The sequence below is a fragment of the Mustelus asterias genome, chromosome 3, assembly GCF_964213995.1.
Source record: "Mustelus asterias chromosome 3, sMusAst1.hap1.1, whole genome shotgun sequence".
NCBI classification, from domain to species: domain Eukaryota; kingdom Metazoa; phylum Chordata; class Chondrichthyes; order Carcharhiniformes; family Triakidae; genus Mustelus; species Mustelus asterias.
The window spans coordinates 92,626,081-92,647,610 of NC_135803.1; the positions used below are offsets into that span (position 1 = coordinate 92,626,081).

The 21,530-nt window shown below is 44.3% G+C and overlaps 3 protein-coding genes across 4 annotated transcripts in view; 2 read left to right on the forward strand and 1 right to left on the reverse strand.

The window, feature by feature from the left end:
- LOC144491471 (E3 SUMO-protein ligase ZBED1-like) overlaps positions 1 to 8,349 on the forward strand; it is a 46,904-nt gene extending 38,555 nt beyond the window's left edge. For both annotated transcript variants that reach the window (XM_078209339.1, XM_078209338.1), the window contains exon 2: positions 5,078 to 8,349. In XM_078209339.1, the coding sequence (XP_078065465.1) occupies positions 5,201 to 7,174 (1,974 nt within the window). In that variant the 5' untranslated portion in view covers positions 5,078 to 5,200 and the 3' untranslated portion in view covers positions 7,175 to 8,349. The remainder of the gene's footprint in view (positions 1 to 5,077) is intronic.
- abhd14b (abhydrolase domain containing 14B) overlaps positions 1 to 21,530 on the reverse strand; it is a 598,368-nt gene that overhangs the window by 316,866 nt on the left and 259,972 nt on the right. The window lies entirely within an intron of this gene.
- LOC144491472 (testis-expressed protein 264-like) overlaps positions 1 to 21,530 on the forward strand; it is a 405,312-nt gene that overhangs the window by 162,286 nt on the left and 221,496 nt on the right. The gene's annotated exons all lie outside the window — the stretch shown is intronic.

The window sequence follows — 21,530 nt, forward strand, 5'->3', positions numbered from 1 at the left end:
CCATTAGATGCCCTGAGCAGCAAATTGTGGTGCATTATTTAAAATCAAGCTGCAATAGAAACAGGTTCAAATTGGTAAAAGGTAATTTTAGGACTGTCAAATTCTTCTAAAGAGTGATCAGCATATGTATGGAACAATGTCCATCCAGTGGCAGTAGGGCTGGTGAGAAACATGGCATCATCTAACAAACATTTGGAAGCTGTAGTGGTGGAGGAGATGTTTGGATTTTTCTGGATAGATGTATTGAGAAGGATTGAATGGCCTTCTTCCTTTCTAATTATCATGTGATCCAGTTATATCATGTTATTTGAGTATTTACTTCTCTCTCTCTCTGAAGCTACAGGTAATGTTGATTGTGACCTGCTGCAGAATAGGTGTTATAGGAATGCAATTGAGTATGTGTTCATGGCTCCAATTTTTAGAGCACAATTATCATTTCTAAATGGTACCAGTTCACCATTACAGTATGCAGTTACAATTTAAATAGAGAAGTCGGTGACTATTGCCTCCTGCCCCCACAACCTTGTAAGAAGTTTAACAACACCAGGTTAAAGTCCAACAGGTTTATTTGGTACCACAAGCCACGCAAGCTTTCGGAGCTCCAAGCCCCTTCTTCAGGCGAGTGGGAATTCTCCACATCATGTCCACAACCTTTAGCCAGGAGAACACAGTAGTTTGGCTTTTCCATGCTAATGTTGCACATTGTTTATTGATTTTAGATCCTGTGAGTGCTTGTTATATTTTTCAAAAAATTTAGGATAGATGGCACCCATACTCTGATTCCGGAGGTGTAGGTTAACAGATGGAACTGATTCTTTAATTCCTTTTCCCCTTAGCTGGAGCACCCATGGCTGTACAGAGATCTTTTATTGTCTCAACCATGAGGTTAACACCTCACTGGAATTTATTCAGACATCTAATCTCTTGGACCCTGTCGTGTGCAAATCATGAGAAAGATCATAGGAAGTTTATTCTAATTTTCATTTCTTTTGACCATGCCATAGCATACAAGGCTACGGGCCAAGTGCTGGAAATTGGGATTAGAACTGATAGCTGCTTGATGGCCAGTGCAGACACAGTGGGCCGAAGGGCCTCTTTCTGTGCTGTAAAGCTCTACGACTCTGCAATACTGAAGAGTTTGTTCACTTTTCGATGTGCTTGGGAAGGGGATGGGCTCTGAGAGTGGATGCATTGAGTGGCCAGAGTGTGGGGGTGAGGCAGTTAGCGGCAGTGAGTCATGTGATGAGTTATCCAGGAATGCTTCCAATCGGAGTTGGCAACCCTGCTCGGATAATGAGAGAGACTTTTAGGTTAGAAATATTGTTAATGTACTGCATGGCTGGATTTTACAGCTTTCACCCGGGGGGGGGGCAGCCCAGCCCCGCCCAGCCCAGCCCGGCCCGGCCCAGCCCTGCCCAGCCCCGCCCCGCCCTTTCCCACCCAGCCCAGCCCCGCCCCACCCAGCCCCACCCAGCCCAGCCCCGCCCAGCCCCACCCAGCCCCGCCCCTTCCAGCCCCGCCCTGCCCTGCCCTGCCCAGCCCCGCCCAGCCCCGCCCCTTCCCGCCTACCCTCTGAGCTATTCCCCAAACTATGCTGCGCGGCTGGGTGCTGAAATCGACAATTTTCCCACCATATTTAAAGAAATGATTAACGGTGAATTGAGCTTGTTAAGATGATTAGCCAGGGTATGTGGTGGGTGGGAATGAGCAGTAATTTTTAGAGCCAGGTTGAAAAAGGGTGAGAAGGAAAGGGATGCAAATTTTGAGGGATGCCCTGTGAGCATTGTGAAAGGTTAGAGGCCCCGAGTCACCTTGGTTAGGTACTTTGGGCATGCTAAATTCTCCCTCTGTGTGCCCAAACAGGCGTTGGAGTGTGGCGACTAGGGGATTTTCTTTGCAGTGTAATGTAAGCCTACTTGTGACTAATAAATCAATAAAAACTTTAAAAAGTATTTGGGAACGAACAAACAGGGAAACACAATGCCGCACAAGGTGTAGGGTAAGGATTGCATCAGGACGCAAGATTACACCAGTGTAAATGTTTGAACGAATGGAGGTCGGTGCATTGCTGTAAACAAAATAGACGCATGTCTTTCAACAACTTGGACGCATATTGTTTGTTTGATGTTATGATATTATGATGGTCAAAGTCTGATGAGTGTGACTCCAGCCTGCCTACTATAACACGTGGGTGGAACATGAGGAGATTCCCTCCCAGACTATATCCGGAGACACTCCCAAGACTTTGAAGTAGTGGCAGTGTTAACTCAGAATCAATGAGGGCGATTTTCTGGCTGTGTTGTGCCCGGCGCAAATCGCACGGGGGCCATGCAGGATTAGAAAATCATGGAGGATGGGACTAGTGCATTAAAGCGCTGCTGAAAATCCGCCTTAATATTCTCCCAGCCCCTGTATCCGGGCGTAATCTGGTTCCTGCCCAACGAGGGCAGGAGCCAGATTAGCATATTTAAATATTAGTTCAACATGACTATTCATACAAGATGATTTTTAAATTTATTACTTTCCCGTTAGAGAATTTAAATATTAATTTAAATATGCATTTCAATTTTGAGCCGGATTCTTCCTGCTCCCGGGATTCTCTGACCCTCGGGCGCAGTGGGAACCCGGCACGAATTACTACTAGTCTCCAGGAACAGAGACCAACAAGCCACAGTGTTAGGACATGTGACCTTATCTCTCCGCAAGATCTTCAACAAAAAATGTTTATCCAGTGGAATTCCGCTTGATCTTCAGGACTGCTAATACCTCTGCCATTATGGGATAAAAGGACTGTTTGAGACGCCATTGTCTTCGTAGGGTCTCTGACTCAGCTGGAAGGTCTTGTCTATGAAATCGAAATGACCTTTGTGTAGCTCCCTTTGAAGTTGTGCTGTGCAATCCCCAGGTGGTCTGTTAGTTGCTCTACAGAAATAACAAGATGTGGCATTTCCGACACTGCAATGTGGCTTCTTTTGTTTTGGTGAGTCACAGACACTGACAGACATAGGGTCAGCCTAGAACATACAGTGATTGGTTCTGTTCCATCACATCACATTCCTAAATCTTGAAAATAACCAGGGTGCCAAAATCAAATTGAAACCTAATTTTAACAAAATATTGCAAAGCTGAGTAAGGAGAATTTTATAGCAGGAACATTGCTTAAACGTGTAGGCTTAGTCAGAGGTTCTGCAACATGATTTTTTAATTTATTACTTTCCCGTTAAAGCATACTTTGACCCTGATTCCAACAAAATATTTTACTATAGCCGGAAGAGCTGTCCAGTTTTTAATGTTAAAAGAGTTGGCTTTGTTGCCCTGATGTGGAGATGCCGGCGTTGGACTGGGGTAAACACAGTCAAGGTCTCACAACACCAGGTTAAAGTCCAACAGGTTTATTTGGTAGCAAAATCCACTAGTTTTCGGAGCGCTGCTCCTTCGCCAGATAAGTGGGAGTTATGCCCTGTTTGTGAACAGAACTCCCACTTACCTGACGAAGGAGCAGCGCTCAGAAAGCTAGTGGGTTTTGCTACCAAATAAACCTGTTGGACTTTAACCTGGTGTTGTGAGACTTCTTACTTTGTTGTCCTGGCCAATGCTCTGGTCAGAAGAAGATTGCAGACAGATATAGATAGGTTGAGTGAGTGGGCAAAAATCTGGCAGATGAAGTATAATGTGAGAAAATGTGAACTTTGGGAGGAAGAATAAAAAAGCAGAGTATTACTTATATGGAGAACAACTGCAGAATTCTGAGGTAGAGGGGAATCTGGGTGTTCTAGTGCATGAATCACAAAAAGTTAGTATCATAGAATCATAAAACCCATACAGTGCAGAAGGAGGCCATTCGGCCCATCGAGTCTGCACCGACCACAATCCCATCCAGGCCCTATTCCCATAACCCCACACATTTACCCTGCTAATCCCCCTGACACTAGGGTCAATTTAGCATAGCCAATCAACCTAACCCGCACATCTTTGGACTGTGTGCAGCAAGTAATTAAAAAGGCTAATGCAATGCTGTCCTTTATGACCTGAGGAATTGAAAGTAAGAGTAAGGATGTTATGTTTCAGTGAGACCACATCTTGAATATTGTGTGCTGTTTTAGTCTCCTTATTTAAGGAAGAATGTAAATTGATACCTGAAGTGAGTGGGTTGTCTTATGAGGATAGGTTGAAGAGGCTGGGCTTGTTTCGATTAGAGTTTAGAAGAGTGAGGGATGACTTGATTGAAGTATATAAGATCCTGAATGGTTTTTGACAAGATGAACATGGAAAGGATATTTCCGCTTGTGGGTGAGTCCAGAAGAAGAGGACACTTTAAAAAAAATTAAGTGACAGCAATGAGGAGAATTGTTTCTCAGTGGGTTGTGTGACTTTGAAACTCTGCCTGAGAAGGCAGTGGTGGTGGGGTCATTAAATATTTGTTAGGAAAGGGAATCACAGGTTATTGGGAGTAGATAGGAATGCAGAACTCGAAAGGTAAACAGGTCAGCCATGATATCGAATGGCAGAGCAGGCTCGAGGGACCAACTAGCCTACTACTGCCCCAACTTTGTATTCTTGTATGGTCCTGAGGCGGTGTGTGCAGTCTGACAAGGGCAGAGTTCTTTACCAATGGCTTTTCTGCACTAACGATGCTCACATTGTTTTCTCTTCACGCTCGGCTGCTCTTGTGACTCCATTATCCACCTTTCTATCCCTTGAACATGCCTCTTTGTCTCTACTTGTGTCTTGGTCTAAGTGCTGGAGTTTGGTTATTATGTCTCCATTGGGCCACTTCCTTATTACCTTCTCTACCAGCTAATGGAAACAAACAGAAATGATCTTTGTGGGAAGAAATAAAGGCATGCTTTATATTTTACATTCATGGGAAATTTTGACAAACAGTTGTAGAAGTGGCCTTTTTATTTATCCTTGCATTAATGTGCAATGTAACCATAAAATGGCAACATTTTGGGTGAAGAAAGTTTTGATGAAAGAACCATTTTATGATAATACTTTGTGATTCAGAGTATCGCCCTAATGTGCAAACTAGCTTTTTTTAAAATTCATAACTTCTCAACTTAAATTTTGTTTCTAGGCAGCTGGGCTGTCTGGTCCAACCACAGCTGTAACTGGATTCCCTACCTGTGCGATGATGTCTTTCTGATCCTCTTGTGTGAAGCAGCCCAGAAAGAAGACACTGAGTTGCACATTAAAGGTAATGGAAGGTGACAGTGACATTGTACATTGTGGATCTTCATTCATCAAAACGGAAAGGCCTCAACTTGTGGAGAAGAACAATACCACGTCAGAAGTGTGGAGATACTTTGGCTTCCAGCCTGGTAGTGATGGTAGACCAGAAAACATTGAAACCCCAGTCTGCAAGATCTGTTTCCGTGTCATTCCAGCAAAGGCCTCAAACACGAGCAACCTTTATGCACATCTGAAATCTCAGCACCCTCATATTTATATAGAGGTGAAAGGCAAACCCAACCAGGCATCAACCATCCCAGCTTCATCTGGAGAGCCAAGCCGAGAGCAGAACAGCACCATGCGGGAGATCTTTCAGCGAAAAGATAAATTTGATTCCAAGCCCAGGGAGCACAGAGAGCTGACCAAAGCAGTGACATACTACGTCACCAAGGATAGGATTCCTCTGAGTACCATTTCCAAACCTGGCTTTCAGCACCTCTTGAACAAGTTCAACCCGAGGTATGAGCTGCCAAGCAAGAACTACTTTTCCAGAGTAGCAATTCCATCGCTTTATGCAGACGTTCGCAAGGTTGTTGAGAAAGAATTAAAGAGCGGTGATTGTTTTGCTGCAACTGTTGAAACATGGACATGTCGGAGCAATGAAATGTTCCTGACCTTTGGGGTTCAGTATGTGGACAGTGATTGGGTTCTCAAAAACCATTGCCTGCAGACTCAGTATCTGCCAGATGAACACTCTGGTCAGAGTCTAAAGTGTGCCCTCCAAGATGTGCTGGAGGAGTGGGGACTGGACCCAACCAACCTTGTAGCCATCACTACTGACAATGGACCTGCTATTAAACTTGCCTGTGAGCTGTTGGGCTGGAAAAGAATGAGCTGTTTCAGCCAGAATCTGCAATGTTCTCTCCAAAAGGGTCTTGAGGACTCTCGCATTGAACGAATCATTCAGCTGTGCCGTCAAATATTTTCTCAATTTTCACGAAGCTGGAGGAGGAAGCGGGATTTCTCTATAGCTCAGAGTCAGAAAGGCCTTCCAAGGAATTCACTGAAAGCAGATATTAACAACCACTGGGGGACCACTTTGGATATGTTGGAAAGGTTTTTTGAGCAGCAGGATGCTGTCAGAACTGTATTAGCTCATGACCATAAGATGTGTCGCCTTGTTCCAACGTGGCAGGACATTGATGTTCTTGAGTCAGTTATAAGTGTTTTGCGTCCTTTCCGTGAAATGTCCGAAGCCCTGTCTTATGAAAAATTCATTTCCATTTCAGCAATAAACCCTCTTATAAAACATATATGCAACAATCTTGCAAGAGAAGAACAGGAGGAGTTAACTCTTAGTTTTCTAATGAGAATGAGAATCAAACGAGAGCTTGAAATGCGATATGGAGACCCAGACTTGGTCCATTTTCTGGAGAAAGTTACATTCATTGATCCTCGGTTTGGTCCCACTTGCATAGACAATCTGGAAAATGTCCTGCAGCAAATTAAAGGAGAGGTACTTGCTGGAAACGTAGCTGAAGAATCATCATTATTTCAAATTGACTTTGATGGATCAACCGTTTCTCCACTGAGCTCATGCAGCTGGTATGATCGAGATAGCCCAGGACCAAGTCAACCAAAGAAGGCCAAGCATGGAGGGGGACTTGCAAAGGTTTTTGGAAAGCAGAGTGGAGATGGAGCTGCAGACAAAATGGTGACGACTTCAGTTTCACTGCAAGAACAGCTTGACCGAGAGTTGGATTTTTATTTCAAGGAGCCTAAGCTCTCCCTAGAGAGCTGTCCTCTTCAGTGGTGGAAAGCAACGCAGAATTGTCTGCCTTTGTTGGCAAAGCTAGCCAAAAAGTATCTCTGCATTTCTGCAATGAATGTTAATTCAGAAAGAGCGTTCAGCAATAGTAGTTTTGTACTTACCGAGTATCGAAGCAGCGTGAAACCCAAACATATGGACCAGCTGGTGTTCCTAGCTGAAAATCTCCCATGAGGAAAGGCTGTTGAGATCTGTTTTAAAATTATAGAGCAGAACTGTGGCAAAAAGAATATGTTTTAAAGATCATTGAAAAATTAACTTTTTCTTGACCACCTTCAGGGTAGGTTTGAAAATGGTAGAGTGTAAGGTGGTGAACATGGGGTTGAACAGGAGTGAATCCATTTTGTCCTATCTACTTGTACAGTGGCTTGTTTGCTATTTCATGGTTCACCATGATCCATATAACTGAAATGTTCTTGCTGCTCTAGTTAGCAGGAGCTGCTTGCCCTTTCTTATCTTTCGGCCCCCTCCCTCCAGCTCAAGATTGATATCTCGTGTTTCTGTATTCTGCTTCATTAAGAACTGACAAAAGCTGCCAAGCTGAGATGTGAGCGACAAGCACCCCTGAGATATAACTAGCAGCCTCTGGTTTGGACATGCACATTGACCTGCTTGAACCATCAGGTTGGCTCCAAGTCATAGCATCTCTGTTTTTATTCAGCTGGCCACCCAGTACATCAATCACACTGATAGAAACAAAAGTTGGCTTTTTTAAATAATCTGCTATGTTTGCCCTTTCTGTCAATGCCTTGTGATCTGATCTGATGCATGCTCAAGTGGAAGTTCTATCAGTGTTTACAGGAATTAATCTGTGAAGTAATTCCAGTTAATAATTTCAGTTTATGGGGAAGTGCACTTTGACAGTGCATCAGTACTACTGTATCAGGATTGGAGAACAGGCTATTTGGGGAGTTAGTACTGAATCGGTATCCCTACGAACCAAATAGATGCTTTGAACATGTTTGATACTGTAATTTAGCACTGCTTCAGCCATTAGAGACTTTCTATAGGCCATATGATTGAGTAGGTGGAAGATGGGTGCTGGAGTATTTACATTTTTTCACACATGTTTGTGCATAAGTGTAATTGTCTGTATTTCTTGAAATGCCAACATAATGTACATAACGTAAAAATTTATAATGGAATTCATTAAAGTAAATCATTTATACAAACATTTATAATGGGAAAACAGTATGTAAACATTTCAGCTCATGGTTTGTTGATGAATCACACAAATAAAAAAAGCATGTAATTTTTATCAGTAACTGAAATTTCTAATGTCCAAAATGTTTTAAAACATTTAAATGTTACTTTTTCACTGCTTAATTATTTAAATAAGATTATTTAAATTCATCAATTGAACTGTTTCTTGTGTCTTTTAGTACATTAGCATTTTCCTTGAAAACCTGAAAGTTAAAACCTTAGGCTTGAATCTGATAGTTTGGCCTAAAGCAGTCAGGTGAAGGCAGATCCTTCACATAGGGCACAGGCAGTGTGTGTAGTTTCCTTGGATGCTTAAGTAACATTTAAGCTATTTAACTGAAATATATGGTCATCAACTACTTTGTTTGCATCAATGAGATGAATGTTGGTTCAGTCACTGGGAGAACTACCCTATATTTGAATAAGGCCATGGGATATCTTGCATCCACCAGAAACACCTGCCAGTGTCTCATCCAACATACAGCATTCGCTCAGTATTATGTTGGTTATGTGCTGATGCCTGACTGGGGCTTGAACCACAACATGTTCACTCAGCAGTGAAACTACCACTGAGTCAAGTAATTAATCATATTGAAATTTTAATGCTGGCTATCTTGGACTCAGCCTCAGCAAACCTCTCCTTCAATTTGCAGTATACATTTTCTTTAGCCCGATATCTAGATAAATAATGGAGAGACCCAAGGACCACAACACACTATTGCTGCAAACACCAGCAAATGGAATGTTTCAAATCCTGCATGTGATTCTCTTTAAAAGGTGCATTGATGATACTTTCTATAATCACATCACTCCTTCTCTAAGCAGGCTTAGTTTACTTCAACGAGCAGCTATTTGAAAGGTTAGGTCTGAGGTTGGTTTGAGTTATTTTATATCCCATCTGATTTTACTCTGCAGTGATTACCAGAATATTCTCTGCACACAGTAATTTCATAAAGGATTATTGTTTTACTGACTCACATAATTGCCTCCACGCTATCCACTGGTTTTCTAACACCAAAGTGGGAATTGATTTCAGGGGTTGAGAGTGCCCAGACATATTTTGATCCTGAGAGATCCTTGTGAACTAGAATCAACAAGAGCGATCTTCCTGCACCCACATACAACTTGGTCAATCAGAATTCCAATATCTGTAATTTGGATACCGTCATTTGATTTGCTTGAGTTTTCTGATGATTTTGCCTAATAACGGATTATATTTATGCATGTCACTTCACATTGTCAAGATCTTGTTTATGACGGGAATGATTGTGAAATACTGAATGTGTTCAATGTGTTCCCCTCCTTGGGATTGTCATGGTCTGATTAATCGATTGGGTCATTTTCCTTATTGTTGTTGGCATCCCATGCTTACAAAAGCTGGAAGACTGATAATTTAGTGAAGAATATTGACACTGCCAAAGGCTCAGGTGTGTCTGGAATTTCCTTTTGGCCTGTAACTGAATTGAGAATGCTGTGTGATAGTCAGTTTTACACGTTAAAATATGTTTTTGTGCTCACCTCAGATTGTACCAAAGGAAAAAGAGCCCTTGTAAATAGGGATGCTGGGGGAACTTTAACATTCTGCAGTGCCTGGAGTGGGGAGGGGTAAGAGAGGACTAGAAGTCTAGGTTTCCCCTGCCTGTGGAGGTTTAATTCTACAGTGTGATTTTTCATCATTGATAGGTTGCTTACCAAGATGCTAGGACCACTGCTTTTTTTTCAATATATAATGACATGCATCTTGGAATATTGAGTAGAATTTGCCAATGATACCAGACTTGGAGGAGTGGCAAAGAGTGAGGATGATAGGAAGTGCCTGCAACATGACATGGATAGGCTAGCAGAATGGGCAGACAGGAATTTAATACAGAAACGAGTGAGGTGATGCATTTCGGCAGAAGCAATGTGAGAAGTCGTGGACTGAATGGCAGAACTCTGATGAATGTGCAGGAACAGAGGAAGCTGAGGGCGCATGTTCTTTGTAGGCGGCAGTACACATTGAGAGAGTGATTAGCAAAGCATATGTGATCATGGGCCCCATAAACAGAAACAATGAGTACAAAAGCAAGAAAATTATGATCACCCTATATAAAGCTCTGGTTAGGGCGCAACCACACTTTATATCGGCACCACAATTTCGGACGATGTGAAAATCCTTGAGAGGGTGCAGAGGAGATTTACCAGAGTGGTCCCAGAGGTCTGGGGGGTGGTGGGGGGGGATTGGTTACCAGATTAGATTGGAAAGGCTGGTGTTGTTCTCCTGGGAACAAAGAAGATGGAGGGGAGATTTGATAGAGGCTGCCTCACAGCACCAGTGACCCAGGTTCAATTCTGGCCTGATTGGATGACTGTATGGAGTTTGCACGTTCCCACGTGGATTTCCTCCGGGTGCTCTGGTTTCCTCCCATAGTCCAAAGATGTGCGGGTTAGGTTGATTGGCCATGCTAAATTGCCCCTAAGTGTCAGGGGAATTAGCAGGGTTAATACGTGGGGTCGCGGGGATAAGGCCTGGGTGGGATTGTTGTCAGTGCAGACTCAATGGGCCGAATGGCCTCTTCCTGCGCTGTAGATTCTATGTGTACAAGATAATTACAGGTTAGGATAAGCTTGACAAGGAAAATTTCTTCCCATTAACTGATGGCACAAGGACTTGGGGGTCACAGATTTAATGTTTCGGGCAAGACGTGGGGGGGAATGTGAAGAAGAACATTTTAAACAGTGAGTGATCATGACCTAGAACTTACTTCCTATGAGGGTGCTGGAAGTGGTGATGATCAACAATTTCAAAGGGAAATTGGACAAGCATTTGATGGAAATTAATTTGAAGGGCTGTGGAGACCAAGTGTGGGAGGAGGTCTGTCTAGATTACTTCACAGGAAGCTGACATGGACTCAGTGGGCCGAGTGGCTTCCTTGTGTGCTGTAAATGACTCTGACTTGATGGCAGTTTGACAGGACTGTCTTCAGACAGGCAGGATACACTCCAGAGAAGATTGGATTGCGAGCAGGATCCAATCGCTGAAACTACCTGGGGTGGGAGCAGGGTGGAGCTGTTTTATCCCAGAGGGATTGATGGCAGGGGAGCTTGTGGATCCAGGCAGAGGCACTGCTGTTCTTCACAGGTCAGCAGCAGTACCCCATTATCTCACTGCTGATTCCACGATTCCTGAGGCCCAGAACATCTAGTTTCTCCAGTTAAACTGCAGAGTAGGTGACAGCCTCATTAGCAGTTTAGAAATTCTGGCCCACCACCTGGAATGGATTTGGCAGCCCATCTTGTGTCTCGCAGGCAGCAAGTCCTGCAAGTCAACATACTTCCTGACAGCCTTCCAATTTTTGCCTATTCGAACCTTTGAAGTTCCAACTTTGGCCTGTTGTGCAATCCCACTGCAACCCCACCTTCCCATTACTTTGGTTGATTTTACATTCTGCCTCAGCATTGTCTGTCAGTGGTTGTGGATCTTCCAGCTGTCTTTGATCTATGCTCTGGTGTTCCCTGTCTAAACTCCTCTTTGCCTTGTAAAAGTCTGTCTGAGCAAGCTGTCGACAGTTTTTCTACCTTGGGGTGAGGGTGGGTGGGGAGATTTTTTGGGACTGGCTGGCAGCAGAAAGGCTGCATTTAATGCCCATTTCTAAATCCCTGAAAAAGTGATGGTGATTCCTCTAAACCTCTGCAACCCCTGAGGTTGTGGTGTTTTTACAACAGTTTTAGGCAGAGATTTCTACGGCATTGATCTAAAAACGACGGAAGAGTAATGTTGATGTGTAGCCACGTCAGTGAAAAGTAACAGCAATATACTGTGCAGACGCTAGAAAGTCTGAAATATTAACAAATGTTGGAAAAACTCAGCAGGTGTGGCAGCATCTGTGGAGAGAGAAACAGTTAACATTTCAAGTCCAATATGATTTTTCTGTAGAGCTCTTTTGAAACAAGGAATTCAGTTCTGAAGAAGTCATATTGGACTTGAAACTTTAACTCTTTTTTTCTCTCCACAGATGCTTCCAGACCTACTAAGTTTTGTTAATTGGATCCAAGCCAGTTGGTGTAGCCGAAACCAAGATACCGAGCTTTTCCTCATTGAGAGAATTCATTGAATTGTTCAGTCTCCCACTCAACCCAGTGTCCCAGCTATCCCCTGTTTATACAGCTGAAAACAACCAGTAAATGAGAAAAAATACAGGGGTGACAGGCCCTGGTGGATCATCCCCTATTTATACAATTTTAAATAAAACAAAAATATCAATAAATTAAACAAAAATGACAGGGGTGATGGTCCCTAGTGGGGAAGAACGTCAAAAAGAAACTCAATTAATTCAAATTAAAATGTCATTCCAGGGGTGATGACGCCACTGTGGTGTCCACTGGTCATGGAAGGCCTGAAACGTGCCTTATTCCCTATTTATACATACTCAAAGACAATTAATACCCCTCACCTGTTTCTTTTAGCCCTAACAATGTCATTGATATTAACAAACTGTAACAATGTCATTGACAAGAGATGAACAAGTTTTTCCAGCACTTCCTGTTTTTATTTCCGGATGAAATAATTGTTGGAATACAGGTTGGAAATAATTGTGTGCCTCGGTATTCTCACTGGTAGAGATGATAGCACAGGGAGGACCTTTGTGAGCCCTTGTCCTGTAGATTATATATGCTGCAGCCATGGCGTACTGGTAGCAGCGGGGAGGAAGTGCCCTTTGAGAGCCATGGCAGGGTGCCAATCATGCGGATGATGATGTTGAGCTTCTTGAGTTGGTAGCAGCTGCACCCATCCAGGCGAATGGTAAACTTTCAATCATATTTCTAACTTGAGTCTTGTAGATGGAGATGCTGGACACAACACAGTGCATTTATGTAGCATGTTTAATGTAGTAAAATTGCCAAAAACAAGCTCACGAGGAGATCTTGGGACAGGTGATTTTAAAAAATTATTTCATGAGATATGAGTGCCTTTGGCAAGCCTAAGATTTGTTTCCCATCCCTAATTGCCTTGAACTGAGTGACTTACTGGACCATTTCAGAGGGCAGCTGAGAGTCAACCACATTGCTCTGGATCTAGAGTCACATGTAGGTCAGACCAGGTCAGGATGGCAGATTTCCTTTCCTAAAGGACATTAGTGAACCAGATGGGTTTTTATGACAATTGATGATTGTTTCATGGTCACCCTCATTAAGACCATCAATTCCAGATTTATTAATTGAACCTGAATTTTACCAGTAGCCATGGTGAGATGGATATGTACCATGCCCCCAGAGAATTAACCTAGGCCTTGGGATTCCTAGCCCAATGGCACCACCACGACATCAAGGCCTCTTCCCTCTTGGTAAAGGAGATAGGTTTTAGGGAGCATCTTCCTGGCAGTGAGAAAGGCAGAGAGGTTAGGGAGGGAATTCCAGGGTTTTGGGCAGCATTAGCACAAGCAACAATAGTGGCCTGATAACACTGCAGTTTGGAGTAAACATTGAGGAGGGTTGTAGGCCTGGAGGAAGTTACAGAGATAGGGAAAGGCAAGGCCCCGAGGACTGAAAACCAGAAGGAGAACTTTAAAAAATGTGCTGTTGCCCAATCAGGAGCCAACATAGGTCAGTGAGCACAGGGGTGGTGGGCGAGTGAAACTTGGTGCGAGTTAGGATACAGGCAGCAGAGTTTATACGCTGGGAGGCCAAGAGAGCAAGATATTTAAGGGTTCATAGAGTCATAGATGTTTACAGCATGGAAACAGGCCCTTCGGCCCAACTTGTCCATGCCGTCCTTTTTTTTAAAAACCCCTAGGCTAGTCCCAATTGCCCGCATTTGGCCCATATCCCTCTACACCCATCTTACCCATGTAACTGTCTAAATGTTTTTTAAAAGTCAAAATTGTACCTGCCTCTACTACTACCTCTGGCAGCTTGTTCCAGACACTCACCACCCTCTGTGTGAAAAAATTGCCCCACTGGACACTTTTGTATCTCTCCCCTCTCACCTTAAACCTATGCCCTCTAGATTTAGACTCCCCTACCTTTGGAAAAAGATACTGACTATCTAGCTGATCTGTGCCCCTCATTATTTTATAGACCTCTATAAGATCACACTCAGCCTTCTACGTTCCAGAGAAAAAAGTCCCAGTCCATCCAGACTCTCATAACTCAAATCATCAAGTCCCGGTAGCATCCTCGTAAATCTCTTCTGCACTCTTTCTAGTTTAATAATATCCTTTCTATAATAGGGTGACCAGAATTGCACACGTTCCAAGTGTGGCCTTACCAATGTCTTGTACAACTTCAACGAGACGTCCCAACTCCTGTATTCAATGTTCTGACCAATGAAACCAAAGCATGCTGAATGCCTTCTTCACCACTCTGTCCACCTGTGACTCCACTTTCAAGGAGCTATGAACCTGTACCCCTAGATCTCTTTGTTCTGTAACTCTCCCCAACGCCCTACCATTAACTGAGTAAGTCCTGCCCTGGTTCAATCTACCAAAATGCATCACCTCGCATTTAATGTGGTTAATGATTACTGAAAAGTCTGAAGTGTAACAATAACTGAGTTAAACCTCTGCCCCTGTCTCTAACCCCTTTGCCTCTGTCTTCAACAATGCTAGAACAATGCCAGTTTGGCTGGTAGATGTGATGAGGATCCATTTTTAAGAAGTGATTTATTGTTCATCCTTGCCTGTTCGCTGTCTTTAAAGGTTCATGTTCTCATGGATTGAGGTCCAAATTACTGCCCATATTCCTTCTGTAATGTCAATTCCCTTTTGAGATTGGTCATTGTGTCTGGCTGGGTAATTGTTCAAACAGCCATTTCTCCTACAAGATTGTGATTAGTGATAAGTTGCAGGGAAGTGCTTGATGCTGTGGCCTGGTTTGCAGACAGATTTACTTTGCTGTTCTATGCTTAACCAGGTCATTGCCTCATTAACGGTAGTAGGAACTCTGATTACCTCCAAGGCCAATTACTCATTTTGACCTCAGAAATATTGATCAGGTGCTCAGAATCACCAAAGACAGACAGTTGCGCTTTGCTGGGAGCAATTTGAACTTTGTATTTTCCAAATTGGGTTCACTGCAGCCGGCTGTTTTTATCAGTGTATTTTAAATGGAGGTGCCCTTGAAATTAGATGAAACTTTGGAAACCTTTTTTCCCACAATTTGTTCCCAATTTATTCTCCTGATGTTGGGTGCTGGAGACAAGGCTGAGCTTCTTGCCCATCCTGATTTATTGCTTGACTGAATGGCTAGTGAGGCCACCTCGGAGGTCATTAACACTTGTTACATAGTGTGGGACTGGAGTCACATGTAAGTCAAGGCAGTGACAGCTCCCTTTCCCTGAAGGATACCAATGAGCCGGTTAGATTTTTAATAACAACCCAGCAGCCTTTGTCCTCCTTTCCTATTGCTAGCCCATGAACTACTAGATTTATTCATTCATTTTCACAAATTGCCATGGTGGGATTTGAATTCTCAACTCTGGGCTGCTAATCCTATGCCATAATAAAACAGTCTGTGACTTGTTAAAACGGGGCTAAAAATATCTACTGAATTGCATACAAAATAACACAACTCCAGCTTTTGATCACCCTGATGAGCCTCGATAAACAGGAAGCCTGCTGTTGATCAGGAGTGTGTAATAAGGTGAGATCCCCACAAATGCATTTTGAAACTGCCAGTGCAGGGTGACGTAAGCATGACTGCCAGGCAGCAGAATGTTCAGCAACATCTCCCAGTAATAGCTCATGGACCGAGGTCCTTCTTGCTGGTGTGCTTGTGCTTCCAGCCCTTTTCCTTTCCAGTTTCACGCCTTTACCTCCCCTATTAGGCAATCTGCTTTCTGGGCTGTCACTGGCACTCCTGCAATGTGCCTGGAAAACAAACTGGAATGTGCTTGACATTTTATTCAGAAAGAAAGCTTCACAACATCTCATGTAACTTCATTGCAGTGTTAATGTAAGCCTACTTGTGACACTAATAAATAACATTTTTGATCTGCTTGCCCAATAAAAAACTCTCAAATCTTATGAATCCATGGTGCTCTCATAAGCCACGTTTGAACAGAATATATTTAGATGTATAGTATATTTTTTAAGTGTTCCAGTGTATTTGGGACATTTCAAATTCTGCAGTGCCTTAAAATAGAATAAGTGCTCATTGGTTCTTCCATCAGCTGGCCATGGTTTTTGGTACAGCACTGAATTACCATGCAAGGCCATTCCATGAGCGGGTGCTTCATTTCTGGTCCGAGGGATTGCTAATGCCAGCACTGTGATGCTTGAACTCCTCCAGTCATTTCCAAGCTGATTTCTCATTGTTATTAAGGTGTAGCCAACAAGAGAGAGATTAACGCAGATTTTTAAAAAATACTTGTAGGTGATAGATAAGTATTGCTTTTTGAGCGCCTGATGGTTTTGAATTCCATCAATATAGGTGGCCGGCTTTGCCCGCCCTCTGGGAGTAAAGATGCTGCTAAAAGGTGTGGAAAAAGCAAAGCGAGTTGCAAATTGTGTTTTTGGGGAGGTGTAAATGAAAGAGCTCCCACTGTGGTGGCAGCTTAGGGTGGAACCATCTGCACTACTGTATTGAGTCCAGGCTGGCCTCTAATGCACATACAAACATGCGCATGTGCAAACACACACACACGCACGTGCACACTCGCGCGCGCGCACACACACACAGGCATGCCCACATGCATGCATGCATACACACCCTCACCCCCCACTCTGCATTGCTGGTGGTAGCTTCTTCTAACTGCTTTGGATCAGAGCTCTCACTTGTACCTCATTAGCAGTGAGGCTCATGCTGTGAAGTTGCACTTTTGTTGTTATCCTAACTTGTGTGGAATATCAGTGTCTATAAACTGTAGTACTTAAGGGGCACTCACAGCTTATTTTTCACAACAATTCAAATTATTCCATAGAACCATAGAATCCCTGCAGTGCAGAAGGAAGCCATTTGGCCCAGCGAGTCTGCACCAACTCTCCGAAAGAGCATCTTACGGAGGGACCTAGGTGTGCAAGTCCACAAATCCTTGAAGGTGGCAACACAGGTGGAGAAGGTGGTGAAGAAGGCATATGGTATGCTTGCCTTTATAGGACGGGGTATAGAGTATAAAAGCTGGAGTCTGATGTTGCAGCTGTATAGAATGCTGGTTAGGCCACATTTGGAGTACTGCGTCCAGTTCTGGCCACTGCACTACCAGAAGGACGTGGAGGCGTTGGAGAGAGTGCAGAGAAGGTTTACCAGGATGTTGCCTGGTATGGAGGGTTTTAGCTATGAGGAGAGATTGGGTAAACTGGGGTTGTTCTCCCTGGAAAGACAGAGAATGAGGGGAGATCTAATAGAGGTGTACAAGATTATGAAGGGGATAGATAGGGTGAATGGTGGGAAGCTTTTTCCCAGATCAGAAGTGACGTTCACGAGGGGTCACAGGCTCAAGGTGAGAGGGGCGAAGTATAACTCAGATATTAGAGGGATGTTTTTTACACAGAGGGTGGTGGGGGCCTGGAATGCGCTGCCAAGTAGGGAGGTGGAGGCAGGCACGCTGACATCGTTTAAGACTTACCTGGATAGTCACATGAGCAGCCTGGGAATGGAGAGATACAAACGATTGGTCTAGTTGGACCAAGGAGCGGCACAGGCTTGGAGGGCCGAAGGGCCTGTTTCCTGTGCTGTACTGTTCTTTGTTCTTTGTTCTTTACCTTGCCCCCCCATCGTCCTATCCCCATGACTCCACGCACTTACCATGGCTAATCCATCTGACCTGCACGTCCTTGGACTGTGGTAGGAAACCGAAGCACCCAGAGGATACCCACGCAGACACGGGGAGAATGTGCAAACTCCACAGAGAAAATCACTCAACGTCAGAATTGTTGGTCCCTGGCGCTGAGGCAGCAGTGCTAACCACTGTGCCATTGTGCTGCCCTTAATTTTTCTTTAATTTTTCTTTAATTCTTTTATTCTGAATCTATTCCATTTAACACTGTGATCATGCCACCTGATACAATGGAACTGTCCTCAGTCTGAAGATGGGACTTTACCACCACGTAGTCCTTCTGGAGACAATGAGCAGACACATCTGCATCAGGCAGTTTGGTGATAATGAAGTCAAGTCAATTTATCTTCTTGTTGGTTCTCTCTATTGCCACAGGTCCATAGATAGATTGGGAGTAAGTGTGAGATCATGCACTTTAATAGGAATTAAAAGGCAGATTATTATCTAAAAGGAGAGAGACTGCAGGTGAGTGAAGTACAGAGGGATCTAGGTGTTCTAGTGCATGAATCGCGAAAAGCTATCAGGTCCAACAAGTAGCTAATGCAAATGGCATTTTGGCCTTTATTGCAAAGGGGTTGGAGTTTAAAAACAGGGAGGTTTTGTTGCAATTGTACAGGGTGTTCATGAGGCCTCACCTGGAATATTGCATGCAGTTTTGGTCACCTTGCTTAAAAAGGGATATAGTAACAATGGGCATAGTAACAAACATAGGGCAGCACGGTGGCAAGCATTGCTGCCTCACAGCACCGGGTTCAATTCCAGCCTTGGGTGCCTGTTTGTGTGGAGTTTGCATGTTCTCCCTGTGTCTGCATGAGTTTCCGCCTTGAGTCTCATGGCATCAAGTCAAACATGGCCATGGAAACCTCCTGCTGATTACCACTTGGGGCGGCACAATGGTTAGCATTGCTGCCTCTGTGCCAGGTACCCAGGTTCGATTCCCGGCTTGGGTCACTGTCTGTGTGGAGTTTACACATTCTCCCCATGGTGGACTCTCCCATAGTCCAAAGATATGCAGTGAGGTGGATTGAACATGGTAAATTGTCCCTTAGTGACCAAAGATGTGTAGGTTAGATGGATTAGCCATAGTAAATGTGTGGGGTTACGGGGATAGGGTGTGGGAGAGGGCCTGGTAACGTACTCTGTCAGAGAATCGGTGCCGACTCGATGGGCTGAATGGCCTCCTTCTGCACTGTAGGGATTCTATGATTCTAACATTGAAGTCCAAAGGAGATTCGCCAGGCTAATTCCTGGGATGGGAGGGTTGTCCTCTCAAGAGAAATTAAATAGTCTGGACCTGTATTCTTTGCAGTTTAGAAGAGTGAGGGGTGACTTTATTCAAACATACAAGGTCCCGAGAGGGCTTGACAGGGTAGATGGTGACAAGATAAAGGGCCAGTCATTTAAAACTGAAGTGCATAGAAATTTCTTCTTGCAGAGAGTGGTGAATCTCTGGAATTCTCTGCGCCAAAGCTTGTTGGGGACTGACCATTGGTATTTAAAGTGGAGATGGATAAATATTTGAAAGATTAAGGAATAGAGGACGATGGGGAAATGGCACAGAAAGGGAATTGAGGCCAGCATAAATCAGCCATGGGGCAGGCTTGAAGGGCCTGGTGTTCTTGAGTGTTTTTGTCCAGTTTGGTAGACGTGTACTTCAGGACTCAGCAAGCTTGCTCAGTTGTGGTACTATAAGCCGATTTTGCTGATGGACATTGCAGACCCCAACCAGAGTACATTCTGTATCGTTGGCATCCTCAGTGCTTCTTCCAAATGCTGTTCAACATGAAGGAATACTGATACCCCAGCTGAGGGAGGGCAGTAAAATCATAGAATCCTACAGTGCAGAAGGAGGCCATTCGGCCCATCAAGTCTGCATTGACCACAATCCCACCCAGGCCCTATCCTCATAACCCCATGCATTTACCCTAGCTAGTCCCCCTGACACTAAGGGGCAATTTAACATGGCCAATCCGCCTAACCCGCACATCTTTGGAGTGTGGGAGGAAACTGGAGCCCCCAGAGGAAACCCACACAGACACGGGGAGAATGTGCAAACTCCACACAGACAGTGACCCAAGCCGGGAATCGAACCTGGGTACCTGGCACTGAGAGGCAGCAGTGTTAACCACTGTGCTACCGTGCCGCCCCAAGTGGTAATCAGCAGGAGGCTTCCATGGCCATGTTTGACTTGATGCCATGAGACTCAAGGTCCAGAGTCGATGTTGCGGTCTCCCAGGGCAGCTCGCTCCCGTCTCGATATCACTGTGTCACTACCTGTGGTGCATCTGTCCTGCTGGTGGGACAGGACATACCCAGGAATGGTGATGGAGGATTCTAAGGGAATTGGCTATATGGTTTCAGATGACAGTGTCAGGCTGTTGCTTGTCTAGTCTATGGGGCAGGTCTCCCAATTTAGACACAAACCCTCAGAGGTTGGTGAGGAGGACTTTGCAGGGTCTGATTGGGCTGGTTGTGTACTAGGGTGAGACACTCCTCCTCCTTCTCTCTTTGACAACTTAGCAGAAATCAGGAGCCTGCAATGTGAGGATTGGGATGAGAAATCATAGAAACCCTACAGTGCAGAAGGAGGCCATTCGGCCCATCGAGTCTGCACCGACCACAATCCCACCCAGGCCCTACCCCCACATATTTACCCGCTAATCTACGTATCTCAGGACTCTAAGGGGCAATTTTTTAACCTAGCCAATCAACCTAACCCGCACATCTTTGGACTGTGGGAGGAAACCGGAGCACCCGGAGGAAACCCACGCAGACACGAGGAGAATGTGCAAACTCCACACAGACAGTGACCCGAGCCGGGAATCGAACCCGGGACCCTGGAGCTGTGAAGCAGCAGTGCTAACCACTGTGCTACCGTGCCGCCCCCTTCATCTCTCCTCTGTGTTATAATGTACAAATTCTCTGCAACAATGCAATATATTATAACATGCTAGTCCTTTGAGCACTGAATTTATTGCAGGGAAACTTGAGTTTAACTCCTTGACTTGATGTGACATTTCCTGTGATCCCAGCATGTTCACAATGATTTTCAGTTTACCTCATGTTCGTGGTGGTGTGTCAGATGGTTAGACTTCACTTTTGTGAAGGTTCAGAATTAAAAAACATTTGATTGAAAAAAAGATTGGTACAAATTAATTTGGTGAATGACAAACTTGTGCAGCTTTATCTTCATAGAATCATAGAGTCCCTACAGTGCAGAAGGAGGCCATTCGGTCCATCGAGTCTGCACCGACTTATCCAGGCTTACCCTGTAACCCCATGTATTTACTCCACTAATCCACCAAACCTATATATCTTGGAGCAATTTAGCCGATCTACCTAACCCGCACATTCTTTGGACTGTGGGAGGAAACCCACGCAGACACAGGGAGAACGTGCAAACTCCACACAGTCACCCAGAGCTGGAATTGAACCCGGCTCCCTGTCATGGTGAGGTAGCAGTGCTAAGCATGACATCCTTGTTTTTGTATTCAAAGCCAAATATCCTATTGTCTTTTCTTCAGTGCTTTATCAACTTGTTCTACCATCTAAGCTTCTGAATGTGCAACCCCA